General features: G+C 33.8%; 2 protein-coding genes across 2 annotated transcripts in view; one reads left to right on the top strand and one right to left on the bottom strand.

Annotated features, from left to right (window-relative positions):
- LOC144962570 (poly [ADP-ribose] polymerase 1-like) overlaps nucleotides 1–4,840 on the top strand; it is a 29,488-nt gene extending 24,648 nt beyond the window's left edge. The window contains 1 exon segment of the mRNA XM_078895613.1: nucleotides 1,122–4,840. Within this exon segment, the coding sequence (XP_078751739.1) occupies nucleotides 1,122–1,194 (73 nt within the window). The 3' untranslated portion in view covers nucleotides 1,195–4,840.
- A 627-nt stretch (nucleotides 4,841–5,467) lies between these two features.
- On the bottom strand, nucleotides 5,468–21,145 carry LOC144962571 (uncharacterized). Its single transcript, XM_078895614.1, has 4 exons — nucleotides 20,917–21,145; nucleotides 17,920–18,731; nucleotides 14,950–15,138; nucleotides 5,468–11,695 (listed from the first exon to the last, which is right to left on the bottom strand). The coding sequence occupies exons 2-4, from the start codon at nucleotides 18,682–18,684 to the stop codon at nucleotides 10,976–10,978; spliced, it is 1,674 nt and encodes a 557-aa protein (XP_078751740.1). The 5' UTR covers nucleotides 18,685–18,731; nucleotides 20,917–21,145; the 3' UTR covers nucleotides 5,468–10,975.
- Nucleotides 21,146–21,153: the final 8 nt, after the last annotated feature.

Raw genomic sequence — 21,153 nt, 5'->3', positions numbered from 1 at the left:
TGCTTGTGTTTGTTTTACCCAATGTTTGCTGGTATTGATTTTTTACATTTATTATTTAGACATAATTTTCTGTTATGTCTTATTTTTCTACCAATTTCTATTATTGATATCATCACTTTCTTTTTTATTTACTATATATATATATAAATATATATATTTATAGGAAAAAGACCGTATATGGCCTCTTATTACAAGTACACATACAGTCTTTTTCCTTAAGACGGCAGATATATATTTTTATTTTTTTTTAATTTTCATTTTTTAAGTTTGATTCTAGGAATATCTTGCTTTCTGCATTTTGATGTGGATTATATGCGGGTTTTAAAAATAAAATGATAGAGACCTGTATTAAAATTTGATTTTATGAAGCGATAAAGAATCACTTTACATATTATATTGGAGTAAAATTTGCCAAATTATTCTGGGAGTCATGCTTATTGTTATGTTTCAATAGACAAAGTATTATTCACCCATGAGATTGAGTTTATTCTTGGGATGTCACTCGACTAAATTGTAAATGAGTGCTGCAAATATTAGTTAAATACGTGATGTTATGTTTAATCTTTCAACTTTTTAGGATAATTTTTCTCATGTTTGTAATTATTTTGGGTACAGATCGCTAAATTGGTAGAGCTCTCACTTCATGTGCAAAGGGATGGAGATCGATTCTGGGTGCAGTCGGGATATTTTCTGACCCTCTTGTCCACCCAGCAGTGATAGGGTAGCTGGGTCTGTTAGATCTGGTGGAAAGTATTTTGCAATAGTCTAGCATTCTATCCAAAGGATAGCAAACAATTGCTATTGTCCGTTTCACGCTATAGAAACCGGGATAAACTCCGGCTCCATGGACTATGGCTCTGAAGGAATTTTTTTATTACATATTATTACTAGAATAAAATTTGTCATGCGACTCGGAGAGTCATGCCTATTGCTATGTTTCAATGGACAAAGTATTAAATGTCACTGGACCACAGTGTAAATAAGTGCTCGAATATTAGTTAAAAACCTGATTTTGTGTTAAATTATGCAAGTAATCTTTCAACCTCTTATATTTTTTATGTTTGTAATTATTTTATTTGTCCTACTCTTGTTGATTACATTCTCCTTAATTGTAACCCCAGATACATCGTGTATGACATTGCACAGGTTAACATCAAGTACTTATTCAAGATGAAATTTAATTACAGGTGGTGATAAAATGGGAAAATGTGTGAATGAATCTGAATGTTAAAAGACTGGAATTTGCATGAATACAGTTGAAGACCACAGGGGAGGAAAAGAGCAATGAAATTGGCATTTATACAATTGAAGACGAATGGGAGAAAAAAGAGCACATGTCACAAAATCAATTTTTATGAGTTATGCCCCTTAGCATATTGTTCATTTCTCAAAGTTTAATATGAAAATATGAATTTACTGAAGAAGGACACCAATATCAAGATAAAGAGAGAGAAGTGGGGGGGGGAATCAAACCAATACAGAGTAAAAACTTCCAAAATATTATTTACATTTGTGTTTTCTCAAAGTGGAGTCAGTGTGACATGTGGTAGACCTGCCTATTATTACGAAAAATTCATAAAATTACGAAATTTTGGCTCAAATTTCAAAATTTTATGAGCATTTCGACGTCAATAAAACTTATTGAGAATGAAAGTCAATGTCTACTGCATAAGTTTAAGGATTTTGACGTGTTATTTAATCATCTTGAGGGCAAATAGTTCATTTTTTAAAGTTAACTATAGCTACTCTATTTTTCTCTCCTTAAAATTACGAATTTTTAAATTTTCAAGTAGCCAGGTCTGCCCTATGGTCTTCAATAATGTTTTATCCACATGCAACAATGAATCTACAACATGAAAGTGAAATATAGTACTGAGAGGGGACTGATTCATGATTTTAGATTTGCAACTCAATTTCTGACTTTTGATCTGAGTAAGGGCTAAATAGATAGCTTGCTGTCTATCTGCGAGTTGTCTTCATCAGACAATCTCTGGTGATTGCAAAATTGTGTAGTTGCTCATATTTTTAAAAAGAGATTTCAAAAGGATAAAGGGGATTGTAAAGTTGTGTAGTTGGTTAGGAAAAGTTAATGAAGGAAAGAGACAACTTTAATTTGATGTGTGTGTATACTTAAAACTCCCAATGTCCTTCACTACTGCTTTCTACTCTATGTTATTTCATTTGTAAACTAATCATCTGATCATTAAATGCCTGATAAGCTTTACCTTCCTTACGTGGTCAATAGATCAGTCTTAGTTTTGTTTGTTGATTTTTTTAAAAACCTGTCAACGTCAAAATCTCGATATTTGATATGTAACAGTTTCATAAATGAATTACAGGGTTACGATATAAAGTAATAGCAATAAATGGTCATTGATCATAAAGGTTGCAAACGGACACTCTGATTCTTTTGAGAGTTTCTGGAAAGGCAAGTTTCCCAGATATACATTTAGTTTTCCTTCATCGCATCAAAAATGATGTAACAAAAAATTTTAATTCCAATTTGTAAGCCATCGAGTAAAACAGGCCTCGTGTCAGAGTGAAGCAGATGACAAAAATTGAATTTTAAGTTTAAAATTTATTTTTTTTTAAAAAGAAGAAATTTTAGTTTTATGAACTTTATCAAACTATTTGTATTTCTACATTAACAAAATAATTAAACAACAAAACATAAATTTAACCCAAGTTAAAAAAGTTTTGATGATTTATTCAATTTTCAGCATCAATGTCATTCTGACATAAAAGTTTTGAGCCTGTGGGTTACATTTTGGTTATTCAATTACATAGCACTTTGCATTTAGTGAGAACTATCTAGATTTTAGTTGAAATATATGTGTATGATATTACACGGTTTTCTCTTTATGTAAGGGTTTCATTGTTCTCTTCCCATTTTCAACAAAGAACAAGATGGCTACCTTCCAAAAAATGCTGAATGGTTTGTTGAGAACAAGCCTTATGCAAATGGAAGTCTCAACAAAATTAAAAAGTGTTGTATTTTGTAAAAGTTGTTTAATATTAAATTTTTCAAATGATGTATGTTCCATAACTTGTTTTAATATTTGCTTTCACTTTTACGAAACAATTTTATAAAATTTGCTGACATTGACTTTGGCATAAATTTGAGTATTCTGAGCAAATCTGCCAGCCGTTTGATTCCAATTATTTTGTATTTTACTGATTTTACTTTCATAAGCATAAATTCATCTTTCAATGGTAGTATTTTGCGTATTAGTTAGAGTCTTCATCTGTAATGCGGTTACTTTCATAAGCATAAATTCATATTCAATGGTAGTGGGTGGTTGGATGGGAGCATCAACCTTGAATCATATACCTATGATGTTCGCATGGGTGTACGATCCGATAGTGATGTCGTTTCTTCTTCTCTTTACTAGCCTATCCTGCTTCTTTGGTTTGTGATTGTATTTTTGACAGGGGATATTTTTTTTCTGTAAATCTTCTGCCTGTTTGTTCTTGGTTATTTATAATTTAGCTTATGATATCTTTAGGTTATGATTTTGATTGACATTTGTACTATTTTTGTTAGATTGCTTGTTTTTTTGTTTCAGCGGTCTCTCATATAACCTCAATTGTGTTGGAAGAGACCTAAAGCAACAAACAAACAAACAAACATATTCAATGGTAGTATTTCGCGTATTTGTTACACAGTCTTCATCTGTAATGCGGTTACTTTCATAAGCATAAATTCATCTTTCAATGGTAGTATTTCGCGTATTTGTTAGTCTTCATCTGTACTGCATTTACAATGGTAGTCGTCAGATTATGATATTTTTGTCTGTTTTACACCAAAATACAAATTTTGTTGGGATTTTTTTTGGGGGGGGTTAACTTAGAACTCTCTTAAGGACTTCACAAATGTTCAGTTACATCATTCCTATGCATCCATGTTTACAAGAGGTGTTGAACGCAGATATATGCGTCTATTCATTGGTTTTAAAGGGTAATGTATCATGTCGATTCGAGAGTTATTACAATAATGATTTGGTTATTAAATAACTTCATATATCATTATTCCAATGATGTTTATCTGGGTGAGGTTCCTGACCTCCCATAGGGGTCAGGCAAGCACTTACTCTGTCTTCTATCCCCCTATATTATGTTTTCCAACATGCTTTCTGTCTGTCTTGAAATGAGATTACTTGGGTTTTTCTCCTGGCCTGGCCGGATAATCTTACTGAGAGGGAAAACAGCCAAATGTAGAGATAGGGTTTTGGGAGATGATATTTTTTTTGTAAATCATCTCTGTTATGCATTGTATTATTTTTGTTCTACATATAATTTGTAAACATTTGAGTGTGTTCTTAGCAGGGACCTGTGCTTGTGTCAGGATGAGACAATTAGGTGATCTCAAAATAAGTACATTAATAGTGTGCTCTTGGAATCTACATCTGTTCCCTATTTGAGCTAATCCCCCTTTGTCTTTCTTTTTCTTGGGTACTTTAATTGTATTTCTAGAACTTTTTACTATCCCATTATCTTCCTTTCTGCTGGCGCTAATATGACCTTATTGTGTTGCAAGCGCCGTAAAACCCTTAAAACTTAAAAACAAACAATGATGTTTATGCCTTAGATTTAGATAGGCTTAGTTTTTAAATAAATGTTATTTTGAGAGACCCATCTTCAGTGTAATTCATCATCATTATTTTTATTATTATCATTATTATTATTAGTACTATTGCTATAATTTTTCTTGTTTCACAAAACATGTGTCCTGATTCAAAGGTTACATGAAATCTTTTTATTTTTAGAGATTAAATGATACAATATGTTGAAAATATATTTGTTTTATGATTTGTTAACAAATAAACCAACCTTGATTTCATGAACATAGTTTCACTTCTTTTTCTTTTGCCATCTTTTATTTACTGATGCCATCTCCCTTTGTGGGCAGGGAGGCACTATTTTACAGTGTCTTCTATCCCCCTATATCTGTTTTCCAACATGCTTTCTGTCTTTGTCTTGGAATGAGATTACTTGGTTTTGTCCTGGCCCTGGCAGGAGTCCTAGCTGGGAGGGAAATAGTCAAATGCATAGTTATTGTTTTGGGAGATGATATTTTTTTTCCTTATAAATCATCTCTCTGTTACTGTTATGTATTATTATATTTGTTATTTTTAATGTATAGATAGAATGCGCTTGGCCAAGGAGTTCACAACATTGCCATCCGGAAGTATAACGGACCAACACACAAACTCTGTGTAACCATGAACTTTTATAGTCTGGTTAATACAGTTTAGTGAGAACAACTCACAAACGCGGATGGCAAAAACAATAACAAAGGCCTGAGTGACGTCATCTGCATACTATCTATAGTGTAAGCATTTGAGTGTACACGTAATCTCATTCCAAGACAAAGATGGAAAACATATAGTGACCATGGGAGGTCAGAATACCCCATCTAGTCCATCGATTGCAAAACAAACAAAAAAGTTACATAAAGGAAAAAACATTTTTGTCGTTAAAAAAGGGAAATTTATTCTTGATAATATATCTTCTACATAGGTTATTCTGGAAGTGTGCAAGAAAGAAATCTTTGCACTCACAGAAGGCACAATATCATTAAGTATATTATCATTATATAAATAACATTGGAATGATGTAAGTACATCTTAAGGCAGGATGACGAGATGACAAAATGGAAGAAAACTGCAATTCCCAAAAATCCTAAAAATCTGTGATCACTGTATCAAAACAATAAAATTGGCAACATTGCTTTATGTACATAATTGTATATAATACAAGTTTTATTTTATCACCTTAGTTAATGTACCGATAGTGATACAAAACTTTTCTTAAAACAATATAATAAGTCAGAATCATAACAGTTCACAACCAAATTTATAGATAACAGCATAAAAATTTTCACTTTACACCATACAGCATACAATAGCTCAGGCTATTTTGAAGTGACAACCGGGCTATGTTAGAAGTAAACTGATTTTATACCGCCAGTAATGACCAATTAATGATGGCATTTCATATTCCAAAGTTTTTTTCTTGACTTTAAATTATCATTCGGCTCGACAACCTGACCTTTAGTGCCGTAGATGAGTGCCTAATTTGTGAACCAAGTTTGTATTAAAAATATTTCATGTATTGTGAAACAAAAGCATTAAATGTATTTTTCTATTAAAGTTAACGAAGTGAACACTTCAAAATGTAGACATGAATTTTGTCACGATTGCAAAGGGAAAGGAAATATCAAAAACAGAAAGACCGCATCTGCTCATGAACAATCTCATATTATTATCTGATGAAGGTTTGTGCAGTCATTGAAGATTAATACCTACCCTATATTGTTGTATATTTAGGAATAAAGGGAGTTAGTTGTTTTTGTTTTTAAGGGTTTTACGGCGCTTGCAACACATTTAGGTTATATCAGCGCCAGTAAAAAGGTAGAAAATGGGATAGTAAAAAGTTCTAGAATTACAATTAAAGCACCCAAGAGAAAGTAAGACAAAGGGGAACTGGGAACAAATAGGGATCAGATGTAGATTCCAAGAGCATACCACCAATGTACTTAATTTGAGATCACCTAAAAGTCTCATCCAGACACAAGCACAGGCCCCAACTAAGAGGAATACACTCAAATGTTTACCAATCATATAATATAATATGCAAACTAAACATAATACAACGCATAACAGAGAGATGATTTACAAGGAAAAAAATATCATCTCCCAAAACAATAACTATGCATTTGACTGTTTCCCTCCCAGCCAGGACTCCGGAAAGGGCCAGGACAAAACCAAGTAAACTCATTCCAAGACAAAGACAGAAAGCATGTTGGAAAACAGATATAAGGAGATAGAAGACACAGTATGCACCTCCCTGCCCGCAATGGGAGGTCAGGATCCCCACCCAGAAAGGGAGTTAGCAAAACATTTAGGTCATATAAATGCCACATATAAGGAGGATGATGGATGAGTCAAAGGAATTTAGAATTTTTCTGTTTCTAGCATACAATAAAAAGTAAGTAAATCACACAGGATTCGTTCAAAAAGACACAAATGAAGGAGATCAATTATAAAAACAGTCCAATTGCAGTGGAATCCATATAAAGTTGATAACTCTCTTCTGCTTAAAGTCAACACTTCTTGTTTTTCCCACACTTTCCGTTATTTATCTGATTGTGTTCCAATGATAATGGATAAAGTCAATCAATCTTTCAGGTCCGGCAGTGTTCACTTTATCAGGATTCCACATTCCTTAGCTTATATGAGGAAAAAGAGAAAAAAAAAAAAGAAAAAAGCCAGGCCCTAACATGCGCCCTTTGAATAGTACATGCCTTATTCACTGAGGTATCTAACGGTTCACAACACACAATACAAATTTTACACTCTTAACAGGGTTTTATATTGACATGATCTATGAGAGTCCTTTGGAATGAAGTGAGTTTATTAAAACTGCTGCATAAAAATATTGATTGACAGGTCGAAAACAAAAGACATAAGTCATGGAATGATCATCATATAATGTTTGGCTTTAAGAGTTTTACTGCGCTTACAACACATTAAAGTCACATCAGTGCTAGTAAAAAGGAATAAGATGTGGTATTAAAAAGTTCTAGAATTACAATTAAAGCACCCAATAAAAAGAAAGACAAAGAGGAATTGGTTCAAATAGGGAACAGATGTAGATTCCAAGAGCTGTTTTGTTGTTTTTAAGGGTTGACGGCGCTTGCAACACATTACGGTCATATCAGGGCCAGTAAAAAAGAAGAAAATGGGATAGTAAAAAGTTCTAAAATTACAATGTAAGACAAAGGGGAATTGGTTCAAATAAGAAACAGGAGTAGATTCCAAGAGCACACTATCAAAGTACTTATGAGATCCTAAAAGACTCATCCAGACACAAGCACAGGTCCCCCCACTAAGGGGAATACACTCAAATGTTTTACAAATCATATATAATGTAAAGAAAACATAATACAATGCATAACAGTAACAGAGAGATGATTTACAAGGTAAAAAATATCTCCCAAAACTAACTATACTTTTGACTGTTTCCCTCTCAGCCAGGGCATCCGACAAGGATCAGGACAAAACCAAGTAATCTCATTCCAAGACAAAGACAGAAAGCAAGTTGAAAAACAGATATAGGGGGAATAGAAGACGCAGTAAGTACCTCCCTGCCCAGATTCCAAGAACATACCATCATCAGTGTACTTAATTTGAGATCACCTAAAAGTCTCATCCAGACACAATCACAAGTCCCAACTAAGAGGAATACACTCAAATGTTTACAAATCATATTATATAATATGTAAACTAAACATAATACAATGCATAACAGAGAGATGATTTACAAGGAAAAAAATATCATCTCCCAAAACTAACTATACATTCAACTGTTTCCCTCTCAGCAAGGGCATCCGGCCAGGGCCTGGACAAAACCCAGTAATCTCATTCCAAGACAAAGACAGAAAGCATGTTGGAAATCAGACGTAGGGGGATAGAAAACACAGTATGTGCCTCCCTGTCCACTATGGGAAGTCAGGAACCCCAACAAGTTACAGTAAAATGATTAGACAACCAGAAAAAAAATACATTATAAGTTGTGATCTACAAATGGGCATGAAAAACACAAATCCTTTCTATATTTTTCAGCAGTAATGGTGATAAAATAACATTGATAATGATTATAATAATAACAATAAAAATAACCACAATAATAATAATAATAATAGAAATGATGATGATAACAATAATAATAATAACCTATTTCTTTTCTGTTTATTGATATGTATTAATTTATTATTTTATACCAATCGGAGCAGAAAAATTTTTTAATGAAAGAAAATATGACTTTAAAAAAAGTAAAACACGAAAAAGAGAATAATATATGGTTTGGACACAAGGTTTAGGAGAATGGAAGAGCTGACAAGATTTGACACCCACCGCCCATCGGGAAGTAAAAGAAAGAAAACATAAGGTAAATATTACATAAACATAGATATAATATTGAAAATGATCTACATCTATAACATGTGAATAAAATAAGTTTGATATGTTACATAGGTTGATAATGATAATAATTATAATAATAATAAAGGATGAGATGATATATATGTATTTTTTGTTTGTTTGTTGCTTTAGGTCTCTTCCAACACAATTGAGGTTATATGAGAGACCGCTGAAACAAAAAAACAAGCAATCTTACAAAAATAGTACAAATGTAAATCAAAATCATAACCTAAAGATATCATAAGCTAAATTATAAATAACCATGAACAAACAGGCAGAAGATTTACAGAGAAAAAAAATATCCCCTGCCAAAAATACAATCACAAACCAAAGAAGCAGGATAGACTAGTAAAGAGAAGAAGAAACGACATCACTATCGGATCGTACACCCATGCGAACATCATAGGTATATGATTCAAGGGTGATGCTCCCATCCAACCACCCGCATATATATATGTATAAAAATAAACAACCAAGTGTATTTCACAACCAAAGAGAGTCATTAAGAATTCAAGATAAAGAATTATATACAACAATTAAGTACATGTAAGTTTGATTTCAATAAAGGTTAAAAATTCAATTGAATTAATGAGAATGTAACACAAAAATAGCTTTATGTAACAATTCAATCACAATGTCTCTCCTTTCAGAAGGTGTTTCAGTGTCACGAAGTGACATAGATAAAGGGAGACACATGCCATAATGATAACATACTGCACTAAACACGGCCTATAAACTCACTTTGTATAAAAATATCTCAATACCAAAACATACAGTCGAAAACGGATATATCGGCATCGTCAAGACCGCGATATTAGTGTGATGTCGATATATCAGTCATTTCAAAAAATGAAAGTGAAACAAATGAGAAAATAACAATAATATTTTACTTTAATAAGTCTAATATTGTCATCTAGCTCTCAAGGCCCAGAATAATATTATGAACCCTCATTATTTTTTCATTTTCTAAAACTAAAACTATTCTTGAGTAATAATTTTTTCTTTTAAAAAAAATGATGATGGCCATAATTAGTAATAAAGGAATGGCTTGTACACTTATTGGCGAGCTGTGATCAGAAAACAAGAATATAATTGTGCTTAAAGATGTTGATTCTTACCATTAATAATTCAAATTGATGTAATTTACAAACAATGAGACATTTTTTATTGATTTTGACAATTACAGAAGCCATCAAAATTTTTTCATGTTGTTTTGTTTATTGGTTTTTAAGGGTTTTACGGCACTCGAAATACATTATAGAATAAATGTCTCATCCAAACACCAACATAGGATTCCACCAAGAGAAATAGACTCAAAAGTTTACAAAATATACTCAAAACAGAATACATAACAGAGAGATGATTTTCAAGAGAAAAAAATCACCTCTCAAAACTAATACTAAACATTGACTGTTTCTCTCTCAGCTAAGGACTCCAGCAAGGGCGAGGACAAAACCAAATAATCTCATTCTAAGACTAAGACAGAAAGCAACTATGAATTTATATATACGGTACGGAAGATACAGCATGACCTCCTGCCCACCATGGGAGGTCAAAGACCCCACCCAGTTTCTCATGTTGTTCCACTGTCCATTATTATGTTGACAGAACTGTACATCAGTAAGACATTTCTTTATGTTTTTAAAAATACCTTAGACCTTTTAAGCTTAGTTAACTTAGTTAATTTTTAATTTTTTTATGAGTTATGTCAGAAAAATGTAATCCAGATATTCCCAATCTCAAAAAAATAACAACCTTTGGAATATTAATTAAGACAACACTTGTAACAGTCAAAAGAACAATATTAAATACATGCAACAAAAACAAACAACAAATCATTGAAAACTATCATTTAACAAATTACGTTAATATTAATATAAAATTAAAAAGCAAGAGGGAAAGCGATTCAAAAAGAAATATTTAGCTGTAGACCTTAATATCTAAAATAAATTTGCATGCAAAGTATGAAAGGCAGATCTGTGTTTATAATCTTATAAAGGGGGAGCTTTTTCCGCCATGTACAGTGAACACTTTTGCTGGTGGGTCAGCAATGACTTTTTCCAAGGGAAAGTCTTGCCACAGTTACAGGAATACTCTGCCCTGCCATGCATGTCATCCATATGAGCCAACAATTCTTGAGCACTCGGAATGATACGACTGCACAGGCAACACTGAATTGTGAAAGCTTCATTGCAATTATTTTGGTGAGTGAGCCATGTACATTCATCCAGAAATGGCTGGTTACAGGAGTAGCACCTGTATGGCTGAACCATGACATGTGTGCTTGTGTGCTTCATCAAATGTGCTTTGGTTGTAAACACACGGCAGCACAATTTGCACGTCAGCTCAGGGGGCAACTCGCGCTTGACCTTGGGGTCATCATTTTTGTGTTTTGTGACCAGATGTGATTTGAGCCCTGTCATGGTCTCAAATGTGCGAGAGCAAATATGACAATGGTGACCTTCACCTTGGTGAACAGCCTTGATGTGGAGCTTGAGTCTGTACTCCAGAGAGTAAGAAGTGCCACATTCCTTGCAGTTGAATTCTGGCTTTTTGCTTGAATGTGCCAGACGTTCGTGTCTCTGGACATTGAAGTGCCTGTTTGACTTGTATGGGCAATGAGAACACGTGAACACTGACAGCGATGCAGGCCTTTTCCTATATTTCCTCCTAGGAATCTTCTCTAAAGGTATGGTGGCATTCCAAAGGTCCTGAGAATAAAAAATAATGATTGGATCACCACTGACAATTTAAAGCTAAAATTATATTTAAAAACTAAATAAATAAAATAAATCAATCAATAAAAATAGCAATATTTTTCCAAAATATTAAAAAATTATAAATCATTTCTTTAAAAAATATAGCATTGTGGAGAACATTGTGCTTAATTAGGTCAATAAAAAAATGATACGGCGCACAACTCTATTGAAAGATTTGAAAATTAGAAATGTATTTTTTACAGATAGATAAACAGATAACTTGATTTCCTTTTATAATTTAAAGTCAGTTTCAAAGTTCGTTGAGTCAAACAGATATCATAAAATATGTACAGACGACACTAAGACTCTCAAAATCAACTAATTTTGACACTGTAAAAAGTTGTCAGTTTGCGCCATCTATTTATGACATCAAGTATTATTATTACTTCCGTTGTGTTGTTGATTTAGCAGTGATCAGTGTTGTTATGTGGTAGTATGTTCTAATTGCGTGTATGTGTGTGTGTGCGTGTGTGTTTTGTGTGTGGTGGATACATGTGTGTGTGTGTGTTGGCATTTTTTCAGCAAATCGTGGCATTCATAGTGATATTATTCACTTGATCACATGAAGGTATTCGGATTTACACAAATTTTAAACAAGTTTCACCGATTAACAACGTCTGCTAATATTACTGCTGATATTACGGTCGTTTTTATGTCATCGATATGATAATTATTGCTCTGGGAAATATTTAGTTAAACGTTGTCGGCAAACTGTCAATTGTATCTGTCTAGCTTCTAGCCCGAACAAACTTGATATTTTTCGCGTCTGCTTCAGATTTTCATTTGACCTCACATAAGTTAGGTAAAGGGGAGATTTTCCAAAAGCTCCTACATCCCCAGTATTCGTTCAATTTGTATTTTCACCGTAGATCTTTTGTCAGGCGTTTATTTATTCAATTTGTCACCATATAGATTTGTGAGGATTTTTTTTTCTATTAGTAGGGTTAGTGATAAGTCTTAGTAAAGGTGCTAGAGGGAGACATTCCGAAAGCTCCTACATCCCCAGTATTCTTTCAATTTGTATTTTCACCGTAGATCTTTTGTCAGGCGTTTATTTATTCAATTTGTCATCATATAGAAGCATTTTTAAAACTCTAGAACAAACCTTGATAGATTTGTGAAAGTTTAAAATTTTCTAATTTGACCATTGTTTTGAATCTCGGCCACCATTTTAATTTGTGAAGTATTGAAAGGTAGTGCAAAGCAGTCCGAGGGTTTTTTTTTTCTATTAGGGTTAGTCATAATGCTAGGGTGTTTATTTTCCTATTAGGGTTAGTTAAAGGTACTCTAGGTTTTACTTTTTCTTGGGGTGAGTTGAGGAAATATTATTTAAGTTGTTTCCCTTCGTAGGAGCTTTCGGAAGGCCTCCCAAGTCAAGCGTGGTAAAGACTTGTGACTTAGTGATATTGATATCTACTGACTGATAAACTAAAATCATGCCGAATAAAGCATGGCAGCAACAAGCACATCGATTAAAGTTTGCATCTAATCGTAATCAAGATAAACAAGAAAATGATTCAGGCAATATCGAATGAAAATAGTTCTTTCCCCGCGAAATTGCGGGCTTTTTACTAGTAAATAAAAATAATAACAATAATGGAGCAAAGACTACGTGACCAAATACAAAGAAGGCTTTATGTATAATGAAAACTATTAATAATAATAATAATAATAATAATAATACTTTATTGCATCCCAAAAAGGAATTTTTTTGTACAGACGTGTTATAATTTACACAATAAGATAAAAATACAATGGAAATAGGATGTATATATATTTTTTTAAAAAGGAGCAGCTCTATAACCAGAGCTGCACTTTATAATATGAATAATTTCAACACTGTATAATAGTTAAAACTGTCACTATAAATTGAAAATTGAAAAGATTGCAAAACAAATAAATTAATAAATTAATATTTATATTTTTTAAAAGTAAAAATGAGAAATTATTATATAAAATGATTATTGCTTGTTGTTATAAAGCCTAATACTGGACGGCAGAAAAGATTTTCGGTGTCTCTCTGTTTTCGTTGAAATAGAGAAAGGGCGACCACTTCTTTCTGACATAATAATTGATGGTCTTAGTGGATGATACTGGTCATTTAATATTTTAGTTATTTTATTTATACAAAATTTCTCGTATAAAAGATCTACATCGTCAACATCATTTATATAGCGTTTAATGGATTTTTTAATATTTGAATTTATTTTGTTCCTTTCCACTGCTAAGCAATTGCCTCCCCAAGCTGTTATACAAAATGACAAAACACTTTCAATTACTGCTCTATAAAATAATGTGCAGAGGGTTTTATCTTGATAAAAAATATGTACGTCTGCACATCTTATGCTTAATTATTTTCAAGTGTTCATCCCGCTTGAGCCTGTCATCAATCGTTACACCAAGGTATTTGTAGTGAGGAACTCGCTGGACGAATTGGTCCTTTAATTTTAACGGTTCTATCGGTTCCTTCACTCTCCTAAAGTCAATCACTAGCTCCTTTGTCTTGCTTATGTTAAGCTCTAGGTGGTGGGCATCACACCAAGACACAAATCTATCAATTTCTTGCCTATAAGCCACTTCGTTGCCATTTGTTATGAGGCCTTGAAGAGCGGTGTCATCTGCAAACTTTATTAAAGGTACACTCAGGTTTTGATTCTACAATCATTCGTGTATATTGTGAATAATACAGGGGACAATACACAACCTTGAGGAGCACCAGTATTTGTAGTTATACAGGAAGATTTGTTTTGTCCTAATTGAACATATTGTGCTCTCTCCGTAAGAAATTCGAGCACCCAAGCAATTATATACTTGTTTAAATTCAGACTAGTCAATTTTTGAACAACCAACTGAGGTTGCATTGTATTGAACGCTGAAGAAAAATCCGCAAAAAGCAATCTGCAATAGCTCCTAGCGTGATCTAGATGCCTGTAGATGTTGTTTGTAAACAGCAAAATAGAGAGATGGAAGATATATGTAAAATAGGAGTTTGATTTGTTGCAATAATTTGCCATCCAGCTCCACTTGTAATTGATAACTAAGTGTAAAGAGATCAGACAGACTGATAAACCCGAAAGTTGCAAACCATCATACAACATCATACCAAATATTATCTCTGTGCAAATAAAACCGGTATCCTGTGAGAAAGTTTAAAACTACCTGACACATTTTACTTTTCAAACTTCCTTGAATAAAGAACCACTCACCCCTTCGCTGTCATGTGGATAGTCCACATCCATACTGGTATCTCCTGTCATTGAATGGGTATCGTCAACTTTCAGTTGTTTGATCTTACTGACTTTTGGTGATATGTTTGCATTCACATCATCTTCCAGCCACTCCTCAAAGTCACTCAGACTAGCCTCCTTGTGGCTCTGAGACATCCAGGCATCCTCCTTGAGATTACAATTGAAAAGAAAAGTCAATAATAGACTCTCGTATGCTTTCATTTCTTGATGTGACCATCCAGTTCAAAAGGAACAAAAAATATTCACAGGATAAATACCTACTACTACAGTGGAAATAATACAAGATTCACACATCTTGTAGTTGTATATATTTATTCTAAAATAAACCCAAACCCCATTAATGCATTGTGTTTTGTTTCAATCTTTAAAAATTAAAAATAGCACTGATTGAAATTCTTTTACTACAAACCTAAGTTAAAGTATATCAAATTTCAAACACTAATATTTTTGGACAAATACCAGAACTAAGACAAAGAGTATTTAAAATAAAATTTAAAAAAAAAAAATTTTTAAAGGGGGGGGGGGGGGGGGGGGGGGGGGGGGGGGGAAGGCCTTTCACTGTAGGGGTTTCAACTTATGAAAAATCAGAATACTGATTAATTGGGAGACATGACATGTCTGAAAGGAAATGAATATTTTTAAAACAACGCATGACTCATAGATAAAAGTACAACATAAACTTGAAGTTCAATAAAATAAAAAGTGGACAAGAGAGAAAATCAGAGAAATATAATCATCCTCAAGTCATAATTCATACCCTGTTCGAATCTCTTTAATTGTGCAAGACCAATTATTTCTAAATTAAAAGAAAATTGATAAACTCATGCACACAGCAATATATTTTTTTTAATGTGGACATCAAATGAAGGATGTCCAGGATAAAAAAAAACCCCAACCAATTACAATGCAGTCAACTTTAAGTTTAAGTCAAAACCATTCGTAATAAGAACCAGATTTATTGACAGGTACCCTCTTAATGGTTGTAACTGTCAATGTTAAATTAAGCAGTTGTTATGGAATCATGGTCAACGACGTATTTGAGGTGCATAGTACTGATACCAGACAGAATTAGTAGAGAATTCATTTAGAGATTTAATGCCCAGATAGCAGGAGTTTATTCATGTGTCTCTGTAACATAAAACGGATGGAAACATTTGCTTAGCAACCCTTGAATAGGGGACCACTGAAATTTTTTTTTCTGCCAGATCTACAAGACCTAGCTACCCAATCACTACTGAGTTTACTGAAAATATGTGTGCAAATTGCCTTTCCCAATGGGCATACTGTCAATGTGCCTAGTAGTTATTGTCTCAACTCCTCCGACACCACAGCTACACTCAGTCCCAACAAAACCTCTCTCCCACCCATGTTCTAACTCAATACCTCCTAATTCACTATGTCAGCGTAATGCACAGGTTGCCTATAAGTAAGAAGAATTCCTGATAGAGTTGTTGACTTCAGAAATTTTGATAGATTTATAAGAAGGAAAAAATAAAAAACTGGACCACCACAGGCGGTGAGGTTTAAGTTAGAGTCAATTTCTCACAGATAGCACTGTGATAAATAAAAAGATAAAAAGGCAACCATTAATCATCGAGCAAAATAAACATTTTAAACAGGCATAAAGAGAAAGAATGCCCTATAAAGAGGAAATAAAGGAGATTGTTAAAATGCTCTGCATTGAGTGGCGTTTTCATTGTTTTTAAATTACTGCACCCACACTCATTCATTCAGTTCACTATGGCATGCTGAACATGCAATGATGATCATGATCTATTTACACATTGCACGATTAATATAAGAAAATGTAAAATAATAGCTTGTACTGGCTTTATATTTTTCACATGTTAATCATCATTATTTGTGTCAATCACTCATGCAACACTATATGTAATAAATTTGAATATTTCTTCTTCTGTCTTCTCTTATTGATTGCTTTCAACGTTTCATGTAGGCAATCTGTTCTTATCATGCTCACAAAAAGCCAATGACCTGCCCCTGTGTGCCTTATAAACTATTGTGTAGAGAGGTCTCCTTGGGCCAAAACGCCTTCCATTGGGATTCAAATAATGGACATGACAGGAGGTAAGAGGAGGAAGAGTTAAACAGTCTCTAAGTTTTGTTTTGTCTTTTTGATTTTTAAAATTTTTTCTGTTCTTTTTGTACTGACTATCCTGGGAATGAGTGTTGAAAATCGCAATCAACTTGTTGACAAAGCCCTTCATAAAGGTTAAAAATAGGTGCAATCCAATAGTTTATTTATTGCAATAACCTTATGTGCCCTCATCAAGGACAACCTTTTTGTAAAGGAAAGGCAGAATAACAAAGCCAAAGACTTAATACAAGCAAGTGAAGAGTCCACAAAACATTGCCTTGTGGTTTGACAATGAATAATTCATTTCATAATCATGCCATTAAGTAAGTTTTCTGCATAGAGCTCTTAAGTGAGTTGAAACACAATACAGAGCAACCTCATACCTACCTTGTGTTATCCTGGGTGGCATTAAATGTAAAAGGAAACAAAATGTTAAAATGATTTAGAATAAACGAAAAAAAAAAACATCATAGAACAAATGTTGCATTAAATTTTTAGATAATTTACAAGACTTTACAGGCATTTCATTTAAAAACTTGCAATGCTTATGTGATAATGCCCCCATCAATGTTTCGTTTCAAATAACTAAGTATCATAAGACAAATTAGTTCTTACCAGAATATAAAACTAAATAAACATTACAAACGTACAAATAAACATTACAAACGTACACATCTATATTGTCACTTTGTGCAAATTATAACCTAAAACAATGATAGAAGTTATCGGGGAATGGCAAACAGTATTACTTTGTAAGAAACTTCAGTTCTTTTTAAAACATCAGCACTGTAGCTTTACATTATTGCATTGCATATTAAAATAATATTGCTCACCAGCTCATCGAGATCGGATGAAGTTTGAGGCGAAGATTTAGATGAACCAGACTTTCGCTTCCCTTCGCTTGAACCATCTCTAGACCGAGTAAATCGGCTCGGTCCAATTGATGATGATGGTGATTTTTCCTCCATCTTGCTTTCATCTGCAGGTCTCAGTGAGAAAGCTGAGAGTATTGCATTCCTCGTGTTATGCATTGCAGTTTGAACGTCATCAAACTCTGGAAGATGCAAGTCCCCACTTACATTGTTTCTCTGCCTGTTCTCCTCCCAAGCATCCTTGATTCTTTTAAATTCTTTCTGATACAGGTCCTTAGGTTTTACATGAGGATTTTCCTTGACTGAAAGCTTCAAAGCGTTTATAAAATTTCTATACACCACACGGCTGACATGAGCCTCGTGGTTATGATCCCCACAGTACCTGATCATTCTCTTCTCCTCTGGATCCAAAATACACTGTGCATTGCAGCAGGGAATATTGCAGACCCAAAACGAATATCCTGCTGATGTTTTATGACTCTGTCTCATAGTTTGTTGATCAACAATCAAAAACCGACCACCTTTACTTGACGGAGAAAAGGAGAATTTCGGACTTCTTTTAGAGGACGATTTTGACTTATTTTCTCTCTTAGTTCCTGATGGGGTACGGGAGGCTGAGGACAAATCAATCAGTTCTGAAGTTACTTGCCACTTGTGGTCTGGATTAACCGACATATTCCCATCTGTGAGATGAACAGACTGATCAGCATGTTTTCTGTAATCCATCTTAATTTCAGAGTATAATTTCCTTAACTGCAAGTTCACCAGAAAATCTGAAAGATGTAAAATAAAAAAATAATAATACCATTGATTTTGCCACCACAAAGGAACATAACACATAAAAAATTCATAATATGAATAAAACTGTAGTGATGTGGAGGAAAGTGAGTTGTTTGCCTAAATTTTTACTTCCAAAGTAGACAAGAGGAGAAGTCGTCCTGAAAGAAAAATAATGTTTTCAACTGAAAAAACTATCTAATAGTCGAAAGGTCCAATGTTAGCTATAAAGCTCCAGCTTAGATTGGGGGTCCAGATAGCTCAATTCGTAGAGCACTCGCTTCACAATTAAAGGAACCTAGATTGATCCCAGGTGAAGTCGAGATTTTTAACCCCCCCCCCCCCCAGCAGTGATTCATTAGAAAGTAATTTGTGAAAGAAACGAATAGCATCCTATCCAAAGGGGAAAAGGCAATTGCTATAAACTGCCAGATCCATGGGCCTAATGGCTTCGAAAGACTACTTTTTTCAGTTTAAATTCGAAATCTTAAATATCGACTGCTGAGAATGTGTAAACACTGACACTGGAAGATACAATAAAACTACAAAGATACTTAACTAAAAACATTTTGGGGAAAAAATATTAGAAGTATTTTGTATATATACATTTAGTAACTCAAACATTGCATATCAATGCATGTCACTACATAAATCAGGTGGTGGAAATTGGAAAAGAATGGAGAAATACGTGTAGACATCAAAATTCCTGCCCCTAAAAGGTGAAAACAAAAATTCATGTTAATTGTGTGCATAAGGCTATCTGTTCAGGTAGGTATGTGCAATGATCGTTACAGTTACAAAATTCTCTAAATGATGGAGAAAATCATTTTCTGCAAGTGTCAAGACAACTTTGTTTCCAAAATATATTCAATAACCTCTCTTCTTCTTCCCCCCCCCCCCCATCTGCATGCCTACACAAAGTTTCAATATATTTTTTAAAATTTCCCTGTCTTCTTAGTAAGAATAGTTCTAGTAGATTGTTGTAATTAGTAGCTATGTGCAGCTATGTGGTTTTGTGGTATGACACGCTTTCGGATCGGAAGGTCCTGGGTTCGAGCCTCGCTCTGCGCATAGTTGAGTCCTTGGAGAAGGCTCTTTACTCACATTCTCTCACCATACTCAGGTGTAAAATGAGTACCTGGCTGTTAACAGCGTTGTCTCTGTCTGAAAAAAATGTAACATCGCCTAACAGGCGTTGTCCGGTCCTAAATGTTAAATGTTGCTGTTGGCCAGGGACCCCTTGTAAAGCGCTTTGAGCACATTTAGTGGATATTGCATTATATAAAAGCTCATTTTTAAAAATTATTTTTTTTAGTAGCTGGAGTAAGTGTTCTTCAATAGAGACAATTACCCCTTATGCAATAGTTATGATCGTCTGAAGTGAGTCTTACTCAAGAGATCTAGAGAAAACTTTCACCTGGGACCAACTCAACTCAGATTCAAGTTCTCGATATTTTTCTTCAATATATATATATATATAACATCTTCTTGTTCCGAAACAAAAAATTGTCTATCAGAATATTAGTGAAAATAATGTTACTTGGTTGTGATATGAGAAAATTGGTGGTATCATAAAATGAATAGGAATAATGCTCTTATTTTAATATATTTTTTAATTGAGTGATTAGCATATAAATTACAAAGTTACACTTCAGTTATGAAATAATATAGAGGTCTGCATATATATATGGTCGATCATGGTCAAATTGGAAGATTCGTTTCAAACATTTTTGGGTCATAACAATGACTATGAATATCAATAGCAGATGTCGATTCAGTGTCCGTGTATCTAGTTTTAGTGTAAGAAGGTAGTAAAAAGGATGTCATAACAGGGACGTTTTCTCCGGCAATTAGTTCGTGAACACCTCAACTCCACTTCAAATTCAAAACAAGGTAATAAGCATAAGAGTAAGAGGTAGAGGAATTAGATAAGATAAAACTAAAACAACTTCTTTTCTTGCTCTTTAAAAAATCAACTAATATTGGGTGGGGGGGGGGGGGCGGGGAAGTATACACCTCGCATCCGTAGATGAAATAAACACAGATAAACGAATCTCAATCACTGTCGTGTCAGAAGAATAGGTAAGTGATGACACAGTCGCATCAAAATAAAGATAAACAAAATAAAAACTGTAATACTAGACGTCTATCTAATACTTTAGCAAAGTAAAAGTCTCTTACCGTGTCGCAATGTAAATTGCACAGAACCTTGTTAGTTCGATAGCACGTATTGGGGCAGTCCTTTATTACTAAGTCAAGGCGGCTGAGTTTTTTTTTGTTACAACGTCATAGGACCCAAGCCATTTTGTGGAAAATTCATCGCTTGACTTGATTTGACACACTCAACAGGTGAATCCGAGCAGTTTCCAGCCACAACAGTCCCCACAATCCCCTACTCACACTCACAGGTGAGTTGTT

This window comes from Berghia stephanieae, chromosome 1 (assembly GCF_034508935.2).
Source record: "Berghia stephanieae isolate SIO BIC M18660-M18661 chromosome 1, UCSD_Bste_1.3, whole genome shotgun sequence".
Lineage (NCBI taxonomy): Eukaryota > Metazoa > Mollusca > Gastropoda > Nudibranchia > Aeolidiidae > Berghia > Berghia stephanieae.
This window is presented reverse-complemented; position numbering and strand designations above follow the sequence as displayed.

Excerpts from the sequence above, each read along its gene's own strand:
- LOC144962571 (XM_078895614.1), bottom strand. The coding sequence starts at position 18,684 with ATGGATTACAGAAAACATGCTGATCAGTCTGTTCATCTCACAGATGGG. Across the intron at positions 15,139-17,919 it reads CATCCGATCTCGATGAGCTG|GAGGATGCCTGGATGTCTCA; the intron begins GTGAGCAATATT and ends TGTAATCTCAAG. Across the intron at positions 11,696-14,949 it reads ATCCACATGACAGCGAAGGG|GACCTTTGGAATGCCACCAT; the intron begins GTGAGTGGTTCT and ends TTTTATTCTCAG.